Genomic DNA, 12,262 nt, shown 5'->3' with positions numbered 1-12,262 from the left:
TGACTGTGTTCAATACAATCCGAAATACTATCCATCACTGGCGTGGCAAAGAATATGAATTTTTATTAATTTATTGAACAGGCTTTCTCAGAACGGCCAGAGAAAACCTAACTAACGTACCCGGCGGTACCTGTACCGTACTTGATACAGGGAAATCTATCGATTTACTCGCACGCTATGAACTATCGATTAGTTCACATATGGTACCAGTATATCCTCAGATCGAGGAAAAAAAAGTAGAAGTATGAAACGCTAAAAATTTAACTTCACGCAACACTCATTAATGTATCTACATGCAAAGTCATTTCACTAACCCCGGCTAGCGATCCGTTTCCATTCAGACGATGAGTACGTGCATTGAAAATCGTTCATCCACTACTAATCAATCGTTCATTTAATTTAAAAAAAAAAACTACAGCGTAACTGCTATAATGATCATAAATCATGTTTGCATCCCGTTGCAACCAACCACTCTACCACCTATACAATAGCATGTGTTCGTACACTCTCAGTATGCCCAACTATCTCAACTGGGATCCTTCCCAGCAGTTGTTACGGTTATATAAATCGCTCATCTCCTACCTTAAAATCCTTTCGACCAGTACCGGTTTACAGCACTAATGATTGATTTGTGTGTTTCTTCTTTCTCTCTTTCTCTCTCTCTCTCTCTCTCTCTCTCTTTGTACCATTTTAATGATTCGCTGTTGTTTTCCCACAGGTAAAGCACAGTGTCCGTATCCCGGCGATCCACCGAATGGTCTGATTGCACCGCTGAAGTTCCACTACGATCCGGGAGACTACCTGACCGTCCAGTGCCGGCCGGGCTTCGTCGAGCACGGCGCGAACGGTGGCCCCCCGGAACGTCCCCGCTGTACGCCCGAGGGCGATTGGTCCGGTCCGGTGCCGCAGTGTCGAAGCTACGAAGAGATTTAAGCGTAAGGCAGGAAGCAAGCAAGGAAAATCACCGGCATCCTCGTTCGATAACCATCTCGCGGGCAGCCCCGACATTACCCCTTATCGAGAGATCGCTAACGACATGTGTGCGTGTGTGTGTGTGTGTGTGTACGTGAGAGTGATATCAAGCATAAGGGATGATGTGTGATTGCAATCGTATATAAAAGAGAAAAACTTTCCAATAATTAAAGGCGCACTTCCCCCTCCGTTCCAAACAAAAAAGAAGAAGACACACACACACACACACTGAAGAAGTGTCGATTTAAAAGTCCTTGTGATAAAACGAAATTACTTTTCTTTCCCACGTCGATGGTGATGAGTAATGGAATGTAGGGGATTGGAACGACCATGCATTATTGCCAATCGGGTCAAATCGGTGGCATCGCCGGAAGAAATAAAAAAAAAATGAAACCAAACCAAGGAGGCCACTACTCCACATTGTAGTTCGCCTTCACCTTAACGAGTAAAAAGAAGAAGAAAAAACATTGAAAAACCAATATTTAAAGAAAAAAACACACACTCATGCAAAAATCTACTTATACATATTTATATAAAAGTACAAGTTTAACATACGACGAACAACAAGGAGGAGGAGGAGGTCACAGTCTGCTTGGAGAGTTGCGCACCGGTCCCTTGCCGGGACATAGGGGTACCAGCGTACAAGTTGCGGAAAATGGGGCGGGTGGCCGGCCGAGCGTTCCATTAGTATCTTGATGAATAGTGCCACACACCTATACACACACACACACACACACACACACACAAAAGCACTGCTATTCAACAGCAACGCAACAACATATGAAGGCCGTCTTCCCCTGTTCGTAACTGTTCAAGAATCGAGTGAACCTTAAAACACAGGTGATGCAAGGGGGCAGAATGTACGACTACTCATTAAGGCTAAAAATGTCTCAACAACAGGCAGGGCAAAAAGGGGCAAATGGGTTGAGCGTGTAGGTGGACTGAACTGAGCGTATGTTTTTTTGTTTGTTGCAGAATGAAGCAAACAACCCATTTGAGAGGATAAAAGGGCAAAAAAATCGCTGTACACACACACACACACACACACACACACACACACACACCACACACACACACACACACACACACACACACACACACACACACACACACACACACACACACTAGCATTGCTCCTTTTTAGAATACCCTCCAACACTTACCCCTTTTAGTCGGTTTTAAGACGAGAATGGTACAGTTTATTAAATCAACCTGCATACTTATATAGTCAGATGCATATTTTAAATATTAAAAAAAGAAAAGTAAGGGAGAAACAGGGGGAGAAACAGCACATCTACGATGAAAAAGATGATTCAAGTGAGGTATAACGAAGTGCGTGTAAAGAACACTGCATACATCGAGGGGCATGAAACAAAAGTGACGATTGCATACATTCAGGAGCAAAAGAAGCACGAAAGCAGAAATGGAGCCAGTGCTCTCGGTACATTTGTTCGACGACTTTCGCCCCGTAACTATCACCATTTCAACTAATCAAAAGGCAACCAAACGGGAAAAGCACTCCTCATCCGCCCCTTGCTTGCGTTTATTACACTTACACGCATACGCTACAAAAAAAAAACCATATCAGCATAACGGACGATATCAGACTATTAAAACGAATATACGAAACCACAACATGCAAGCAAGCACTGTATAAACGGGCTTCAACATAATTATGTTTTTTTGTGTGTGTGTGTGTGAGTGCCGGAGGGCTACCCGTTCTTAAATTAGTGTAATATAAAGAAAGGGCAGTATGTACTACAGCAAAACCACAGTAAAACTTCGGAGGGTCGGGAGGTAATTAATTTCACCAACAGCCTCTTCACAATGCTATACATAGTTTATCTAGTTACCCCAAAGAACATACAAGCAGAAACAAAAACTAAAACCATATCTCTCTTCAACAAATACACACGCACACACACACTCGAAAGCTACTAACAACATACCCCCTATGCTGATTGGCACGGTCGTCACCGGCGGCTGTATGTATGAACCTTGAGCAGAACCCAGAATCAAAATGTCTACACACAAACTAGAAGAAAACAAAAAAACCCATTGAACCCCGATGCGATTAGTTTAATGCAAAAAGGATACATATTTACAAGCAAAGCAAAAGCGAACAGTGCAGCAGAAGAAATACATCATCGAGGAGTAGGAACGGAATTAGTACACGTGAAAATAGAAGCGTAAAACCTCTCGAAAACAGAGAATAAAGGGAATCATCGGGAAGTGTGTGTGCAAAACAATCGGCAGCAGCATCAGCAGCAACGGGATTATATAGCAACCTTCCTAGTGCGACACGTTACACTTCGGAAGCGCCTTTGATACGCACTCATTAAGCTTCCGACCGTAAAGTGAGTGGTGGTATTAAAAACTCAGAACAGGCAGGAACCTCATTAGTGTGAGAGTGCAGTGTGGTGTTGGTTTGAGGATTTCAGTTCCTTTGAAACGCATCCAACCTCTTGCTGGTGTGCAGTGCGTTAAGCTCTTCTGCTGCAGTAATGCGTCCCGTTGCCCTGGTAACGCACGTGGTTTTGAAGCGCATTTTATCGAATGCGCGTGGAGTGTGGTGTTTTTAATTGGCCTCACGATGATACAGTGCTGGTGGGTGTGAATGCATGGAAGGCATTACATTACTTATGTTTGTTGTCAACTTGATATTGAATCACTTAAATTAAGCTTAAATCAAGCACCCTCCCAGAAACACACACACATACACACTCACGCAAAAATACACAAACGAAGAACAGAATGAACGAAGTAACATGTACGATCATCGATAATGCATTGGGCTGTATCATAGAAAGGTATCAGTGAGAGAGAAGAGAGAAAGAGAGAAAGAGAAGGAGAGGAAGAGAGAGAGAAAGATAGAAAGAGAGAGAGAAAGGGAGAGTAAGAGAAAAAGAGATAGAGAGAGAGAGAATAAGAGAGAAAGAGAGAGAGAGAGAGAGTGAGAGAGAGAGAGAGAGAGAGAGAGAAATAAGAAAACTAAACAAAAGACAGCAGCAGCAGCAGCTGCAGCATCACAAATTAAAAACAAACATTTATGTAAAACACAACAAACCACAACCTTGCAATTTGTTGTCGTTTTGTAAGTAATACAATTTAAAGTGTGAATAAAACATACAAAAAAAAGATCATATGGAAACTTACACCTGACTTGGGATTTTTTTTTTTCTTACAATTTAGTTTTAGTTTGCCAAAATGCAACTGTTGGATGAGTTTGATGTAGTTTTTGAATTATTTCTGAATTATGATGAGACAAGTCCTTTAATTAATAGATTGCACCATGCGCTGGACAAGAATTTATGTAAGTAAGTAATGGATTCTTTAAATTATCATGATTATCGTATTTTTTCTCCACAAATCTCTTCGCAGAATTATATTAATCTTAATGTTCTTAAATCCTCAAATGTTGAAGAATCTAAGAATTGAAGAATTTCAGACGTTCCTGTTGGATTCCAAATGAGCCTGTTGGATTTCAAATGTGCCTGTTGGATTCCTGGATTCCATTCCAAATGAGCCAGTTCAATATGTCTTGGATCAAGAGACTTGATACTTGTGTAAATTGGAGTATGATCATCTCATCAAAACTCTAACTTATCAATGACAAATCATCTTTAAAAAAATAGTCCATGCAATACAAACTTTATCTTATCACACTAATGAACTTAACATGTAGTAATGCTTAAACCAACCGGCTGATGATGAGTTTCGGTATCTGCAAGTCCATTGGATTCCGCGATTGATCCAGGTGCGGGCACTGTGTCCGTTAGTGATGGGTAGTGTTGGGTAAATAATATTTTTTTCCGGAGTAGGATTGATCCATCCGAGTCGGACTCGTAGTAACTCCTGGCTGTTCAAGCGAAGGGAAAGGGGGTTATCACAGTAACCTTGGATTCATTTGGACTTATCCGGGCTCATCTGGACTAATCCGGACTCGATCGGACTCATCCAGTGATGGGTGCTTCAGTGTTCATTATGATTCTTAATTACATCTCCGGACGGTCTAATGCTCTTATGAATGACAGCGAAGCCAAAACCATTAAATTTATAGTTCAAAGGATATTTGATTTCTTGCCATTAAAAGATGGTTTGTAGTTAAATAGTTCAAAATGTTTGCCAAAAATCCAATAGGATAAGCATTGAAAAACTAAATAACAATCTAGTAAAAACCCCATTACTCCTCGGGTCTAATCTATTTCTAGCAGTATTTTTCCCCATTTATTACTCATTTTCTCCTTTTCTTCTTCTTTCAACTTGAACTTAATATTATTTCAATGACACTTTACTCCTTTAACTGTCATATACACGTCTTACAGATTTATTTCATTATCAACTTGCACGCACCGCACGTACATTACAAGAAAAAAACACGTTATACAAATTAAAACTTAGAGCAAAATCGAGTTCAAAAGAAAAACAATAGCACAAAACATGGAAAACACATTTTTGAAAACATAGAAAAAAAAAGTTAAAACTGTCCGATGCAGTAAACATACAAAACGATAAAAGTAATACAGGGTTTCCAGGAGTTCACATAGCTGTGGGACACTTTATTGACTGCTTCTTACGTGAAATGAACTTAATGTAATGGGAATTGGAGTCTATAGCATCCTTGTTAGACAAATCTAATAGCAATTTACAAGGCGTAGAATCCAATTTCCACCATATGAAGTTCACTTCTAATAGGAAAGAGTCAAGGAAGTGTCCCACAACTATGAAAACGCTTGGAAAACCCTGCAATTTGGTCATGGTCATACGATGAACACACACACACAAACAAACCTCCGGGGTTTTGGCAATGATACTACTGGCAATGGTTGGAGTTGGAGGCGTGATTGATCACAGTCTGCTTGATGCGCTGGATGTCGCGTGCGTACGTACGGCAGCAGCCGCCAATAAATCGTGCCCCGAGATCGATCCACTGCGGCACGTAGTGTTCCAGTGGGACACAGTCCTCCCTTCCCTGCCAGCTGCAAGAGAGGAGAGCAGTGTAAAACGTGTTTTGGCTGGGGCACAGCACAAGCGAAGGTGGCCGCACTTACCCATCCTCCACGGTGTACACCTCGCCCGAGTTCGGGTAAACGATGAGCGGAATGCGCACCTCGGGGAGCTTCTTCTCGTTGACGCTCCGGAACAGGGGCGTTACGATTTGCGGATGCACACAGTTCACGCCGAGTGCGAGCAGGTTCTTGGACCGTCTCGACCGTGCCTTCGCCCAGAGGGAGCTGACCGTGTCGGCGAACAGCTCCCCGTTGGCAAGGTGTTGATTGTCCTTGCACTGGAAGGAGATCCAGAACCGGACCGTCGGGTATTCGTCGCACAGCATGTCGAGCAGGGCTTCCGCTTCCATCTGCAGTTGGGAAGAGGCCGATTAATAGGGATTGTAGGTCGGTCGGTCAGGCTCGGTCGGTACACAGCTGACGCACTCACCTTACAGGGAATCGTTTCGATGCCAAGCACATCGACGCCCGCCTCCAGACAGGCGTCAATGCGGGGACGATGCCACTTCTGGATCGTGTCCGCGCACACATCGGCCGCGTACCGGCCCGTGTACTCCGACCCATCGTGCAGGTGCGCCCCGTACGGGCCGATCGAAGCCACCAGCAGCGGGACGGAGCGCTGCTCGTTGGCGGGTCCCTTCGCGAGAAAGTGATTCCGTGCCATCTGTGCCACCCGGACGGTCGATTTGATCAGGTTCAGGCTGGTGTCTTCGGTCAGATGCAGATGCTCCACGTACCCCTCGATGCTTGCCTGGTAGGTGTTGGTCATGATCGCTTGCGCGCCTGCCTCCAGAAAGTCCAGATGCGTCCTAAACACCGCATTCGGATCGGTCGCATTGAACCGGGCACTCCACAGCGGATCACCGTCGATGCTTTTGCCGACGTGCACGGAGAGTTGGGTCGCGAAGCCACCGTCCAGCACGGTTACGTTCGTCATGGTGGTTGGAGTGTTGTTGTTGATGATGATGCTGATGCTCCTGTTGCAGCTGTGCTCGGCCTACCAGCTGGGTGTCCTGAAACGAACTGAAACGGTCAGCGTACCGATCACACGCTAAGTAAACAAATCGCTCGCACAAACACCAGTGATAGCGCGCAGCTGTGCGGAGTGCTCAAAGTCCCCCTCCCCGACGAGCACGGTAGCATAATCACACCAAGGCCAAAGACCACCACATCCTTCTTGTGCGGAACCGGCCGCGGTGGAACCGGCCGCGGTGGAACCGGATTGATCCGGCAGTGTTACATTTCTTACTGGTGGTCATCATCATCCATCCTTATCTCAAAGTCACTTCTAGCACACACATACACATGCTGGACGGCGGGCACTCGGCACCGTAAGATGGTGGAAAAGGTGGCCCGCCGGTCCCGGGGCAAATAAAACAACACTCCCGTCCCGGTATCAACACGCACTGGGTTGAGTGTTACCGCATGGGAGGTTTATTAATAATAAACCTTTCCGATTATCGGCTCCGAACAGCCGGCAGACGATCGGTGTTGAGGGCAGGACAATGCTCTCTCAATCGTCGTTGTTGAGTGCAAAGCAATGTAATGGTTTCGTTCCTTTGTTGGGCGAATAGTTAATGAATCATTATTATTGTAATTTCATATGTGCAGTAATGAAACAATCATTTTTGTTTAATTTCAAAACTGGAGTCGATAATCGTTATGAAACTAGCAAGCAGTGTTGTCTGTGGCAAGGGTGTCAAACACGCGTTAAATAGCTCGAGCGAAGACACTCTTTCACGTAACGGCTATAGGGAAACACGGGGCTAAATGGACATGTGGAAGTGTTGTATGAACGGCATGTGGGTTTATTAAGTTAAGTTAGTTAGTTAAGTTAGTTAATTTTTGTTTTAATTTGATGGAAGTTTTATAGCATTTTTGTATTTTTTTTATTTCATATCGATTTCCTCTAAGGACGGTCCAATATGGCTGTAGTTTTAGCTAATTTTTGTAAATTTTATTTTATTTAAATATATAAATATTACTTTAAATATGACATCACAAGTATGCTATTTATAGCACTTCAAAAGTAAGCTAAAGTTACCGTTGCAAGAAAACGCGGTAGTTTCATAGGGTGTATTTGTTAAAGATATGGTTAACGAAATGTCTAAAGGAAAGTTAGAAAATGTATACCTTTTAAAATTACAGGGGAGCGCCGTTTATTCGGGTACTTTTTATCCGGCTATCCGTTTATCCGTGCTGTTGAGAAATGACAGTTCAATACAAGGGTGACATTTCGTTCTGCGGAGGATATTTGAAAAAAAAAAAACGGTTATCAGAGCACATTGTGATAACAAAAAAAAAACGCTATAATTCATGACAAATTTCAAATTTTTTCATTGGAAAAACATAATGTTCATAAAAATTTGCTAATTTGTATCAGAATAAAAGATAAATTTCAACTAAGAATCAATAATTTGTGCTTAAATATATTCTTTGACTCATTATCCGTGTATGACCGTGGATTATGATATGCAAATAATCCGGGCGAGCTCAAGTCCCGATGAGCCCGGATACATGGCGCTCCACTGTATATGACCAAAAATGTAGAAATGCTTCGAAATGAGCAGCTTCTTCAAAAATATTATTAGCTTCAAAAAAGTATTACTTAAACAACTCAGCTTTCCCATACTGCCTCATATAAGAATACTTTTTTCGTGGTTTTTAATGATTAATTTTAACTTAATTAACTTTATTTTTATAATCAGTTATATATTTTATCAAATAAAATAGTTCTAAAATGAACTAAGCGCGGGTAATAAAAACAAACTTTAAACCCAACGATTTTCTCTAAACCCCAAATAACCTCGCATTGAATAATAGAGCGAGTGACTTTGGGGTGCGAATCACCCTGTATTTGTAGCAGGTTTGTGGCAGCGTGAGAATTGTTAAGTAGTGGTAGTGTTAGGGTTTAGTACAAACAATATTATAAGTGGTATATTTTATCTACTAAACCCTGCCACTAGTACATTTCTAATGCACGAACCAACATCGTTATCTTAGTGCACAGTACTTGATCCGAACTACGCATTGTTCATACATATTAAACAGAGAATGTAGCAAAAAGCTGTTTGTTGCAACATTGCAACGTGAATTCTTTCACGTTTCTTTAATGTGAATTACGACTAACTTCAGGTGAATCACCTGAATCTTGTACGTCAACTTGGCACAAAAGCGTGCTGTATGTCTCTTTACAACATTCTATTTTATTATGACTCGTTGTGCAGACATCGGCAGGGTAGGAATTGGTGAGTCATTAAGCTAATGCCCGGGAAGGTATACATTCAACTTAGTACAAAGAGTGGTATACCTCTTTACCACTTACTCTATTGTTATGGCTCATTCTGCAGACATTTTATTCACACTGATCGAGATAGTAAGATTCCAAAAGATTAAGTCTCTCATAAGCCCCATAGGGGAATCGCAAAGAAGTAGTAAAAGTACTTGTATAGTGTATTATTCGAATAGTGGTGTATTTTGTTATTCTCATTGAATGATAAAAATTGGTTTTAAATAATTTAACACTTATCCTGTTTCCCGAAACAAGGAAAAATGTATTTACACGCCACATAATCTTATAATAAATACGATTTAAATTGCGATGCTATCGTACACGATAATCAAAGGAAATTTAGTGAAAGAATCAAGCAAAGTTGCTAGTATTAATATTTTATAATGCGACTTTGATAAATTGAATAAAATAAAATCATTACAAATAATGCACTGGATTGAATTTTGTAAAAAAAAAAAATACTTAATTTAAAACTATTTGATACTACTACTTACTTAACAACTTGAAAAAATCGTATTTCTTAATTTTATATTTTTGTTAATACACCAATTCCACCAAATATTATATTTAGTATAAATACAACATAATAACAATTTGCAATTTTCTAAAAAAACATAATACTTTGTACCTCGTTTCGATTATAGTCTATATGATGTTAAACCAGTTTGATAACAATAAATGTAATTAATGTAGTTTACTTTTTGCATGCCAATGCAAAAGTTAAAAAAAGTAAAAGTGCAAAAAATATCTTATTTTAGCTAATGATTTATTATCTATTTGATACTGGTTTTACTTTATCTACATAAAAATTCTAAGTTATCGTATAAAAATAAGTAATAATGTACAAGATATATGAACATAAATTAACAAATAAATCAATTAGATTTCTTGCTCTATAATCGTAGTTTATTTTTTTAAAAAGATTGATTATGTTTGAGGATATTTAAAAGTTAGAAAGTGATTCTTAACATGTATGCAATACAATTAATTGGATTAAAAAGGCTTAAATTCAAATTAAACAAACAGAATCGTATCAAATATATTTAATTTGAAATTTAAACTTTAGTATAAATTCATATTAATGCAATCCATATCTGTAAATATAAAAAAACCTTTGCCTTAAAATATCAAAAACAAAAGTCGTCACTTTTATCACCTCTGTGCATGCCCAAACCACAGTGCACCCCACAAAAAAATGTCTCCTTTCAGCCGCGCTTATCATTCGCCACAGATCAACCAGATGCCTTTCAGAAGAGGTTTCCCGTTCATTTCTCTCTCTAAATCCTAAATCCTAAATCCTTCAACACACTTTCCCCTCCAATCCCACTGGTTTTAGGCTACGATGTTCAACAATTATGTAATTTTGCTACCAACAGTAAAGGCGTGGAAAGAGGGAGTAGGGCTGAGAACGCTTATCGGGCTGATCGCCCTCAAGACGCACACGAAAAGATGACCACCAATCGGCCAAACAAAAGCAAACCCCGCCACATGGGGTCAAATGTCACGTGGAAGCAAAAGGGGGGGGGGGATGGGTGATGACCATCATTCTAGTGGGAGGGTGCTAAAACACAAAAACACACTCCACTGCTTCAAGAAGTTCAAGATGCTGTAACCGTACCACGGCGGAGCGGAGCGGAGAAGAGCGGAGAAGAGCGATAAGCCAAAGGGTGGCAGGGTGTGGAGGGGTATCGCTATCACTGCTGCCGGTCGACAAACGACCGGCCATTCAAGTTACAGTCCCACCCGGTGCGTGACCAACGGGCCCGGCCAGCCGGCGTGAACCAGATTTGCCGAAAAATTAAAAGCCAAACGTTCTTATCAACACACCCCACATGCCGACCGGACCTCTCGGACAGCGGGCAGATGATGAATGGGTGGCACACGATGGGTAATATCTTGATTTCGGCTGTGGCTTTGCTCGTGCCTTTTTGCACCACAATTTCGTAGATAGCCGTTTGCTTCCATCGTTTAGCTTGGGGATCGACACGGCACGCGTGGCCATTGAAGCGTCGGTTGATGTATCGCAGTCGCGTCTATTCCAAGCCCAAACAATGTATACAGCTTGCAGCTAGGATGGCAAGAGAGCGTTGTACGGCTAAGCTCACACCTAGCAGCAACAAAAGGGCAGCAATGGTAGTAGCACAGTAACGGCCGTAACGACTTCCCTCATAGCGTTGGCACCCTTATCGCTCGCTACGCCGGTAAAAAAGATACAAACAGCACGCCTTTAATTGAGGTCAAGGGAAAGGTTCACCTGCAACACACGATGGCACGCGCTCAAAGGTTGAATGTCCTGATGGCGGTGGGGGTGGACGCTTTGTTCTCACCACAAATTAAGATGACGGACTGGGAGTCGCGCTACACCTTCCACTAAGGGCAATCGTGCAACACTACTACTGATCGTTTGGACACACTTTTTACCTACTAGACGCCACTTTTTCGCGCTTCTAATTCGAATCGGTTCGTCAAATTGGATTTGCGTGTGAACACAATCACGGTCACTGTCACTGTGTCGTAGCTCGATCTCTCTCTGCCCTGATCAGTACGGTGAGATGTTTGCGTCCCCACAATCGTGGCCTCACCTAGACAACAGTGTCCACCGTGTGTGTGTGTGTGTGTATGTCCGATCGCTGAACACCCACACAAAGAACTAGATCTTGTCTGTAGCGCGCACATGATGCGCATTACCAATGTGGATGTTTGGTCGTAAAGGTCCGGTGACCAACCAGCCACAACACTTTCCCTTCGCTGTGTGTCTTTTGGTGTGTCCCCCTCGCCCTCCCTTCCCTTTTTTCAGTTTCGATTCGATTTTGTTTGTAAACAACCTGTACCGTGGCCACTGGCATCGTCCGCCGTTCGTCACTACACTCACTCGTCCCTAATCTACCCGCTGGTCGTGAATCAATCGAGTTTACACCGTCCGCCTACCTACACTGTGAAGCACCACGACTTTCGTTTGATTGTCGGCAGTGCAGTTAGTGGAAGGCAT

At 42.1% G+C, this 12,262-nt stretch overlaps 2 protein-coding genes across 9 annotated transcripts in view; one reads left to right on the top strand and one right to left on the bottom strand.

Moving 5' to 3' along the window:
* The window catches only part of LOC121595681 (locomotion-related protein Hikaru genki-like), a 123,622-nt gene extending 120,440 nt beyond the window's left edge, over positions 1–3,182 (top strand). For 6 of the 7 annotated variants that reach the window (XM_041919830.1, XM_041919833.1, XM_041919832.1 and 3 more), the window contains one exon: positions 719–3,182. In XM_041919830.1, the coding sequence (XP_041775764.1) occupies positions 719–933 (215 nt within the window). In that variant the 3' untranslated portion in view covers positions 934–3,182. The remainder of the gene's footprint in view (positions 1–718) is intronic. The other variant, XM_041919834.1, reaches the window with a different exon arrangement.
* A 2,094-nt stretch (positions 3,183–5,276) lies between these two features.
* LOC121596791 (homocysteine S-methyltransferase-like) lies at positions 5,277–11,773 on the bottom strand. 2 transcript variants are annotated; one of them, XM_041922030.1, is made up of 5 exons: positions 11,695–11,773; positions 8,115–8,222; positions 6,412–6,994; positions 6,024–6,331; positions 5,277–5,951 (listed from the first exon to the last, which is right to left on the bottom strand). In XM_041922030.1, exons 3-5 carry the CDS (start codon positions 6,916–6,918, stop codon positions 5,786–5,788), a joined length of 981 nt encoding a protein of 326 aa, XP_041777964.1. In that variant the 5' UTR covers positions 6,919–6,994; positions 8,115–8,222; positions 11,695–11,773; the 3' UTR covers positions 5,277–5,785. The 2 variants fall into 2 exon arrangements, with proteins under 2 accessions (XP_041777964.1, XP_041777963.1); XM_041922029.1 differs by lacking the exon at positions 11,695–11,773 and adding an exon at positions 11,528–11,590.
* Positions 11,774–12,262: the final 489 nt, after the last annotated feature.

This window comes from Anopheles merus, chromosome 3R (assembly GCF_017562075.2).
Source record: "Anopheles merus strain MAF chromosome 3R, AmerM5.1, whole genome shotgun sequence".
Taxonomy (NCBI): Eukaryota; Metazoa; Arthropoda; class Insecta; order Diptera; family Culicidae; genus Anopheles; species Anopheles merus.
This window is presented reverse-complemented; position numbering and strand designations above follow the sequence as displayed.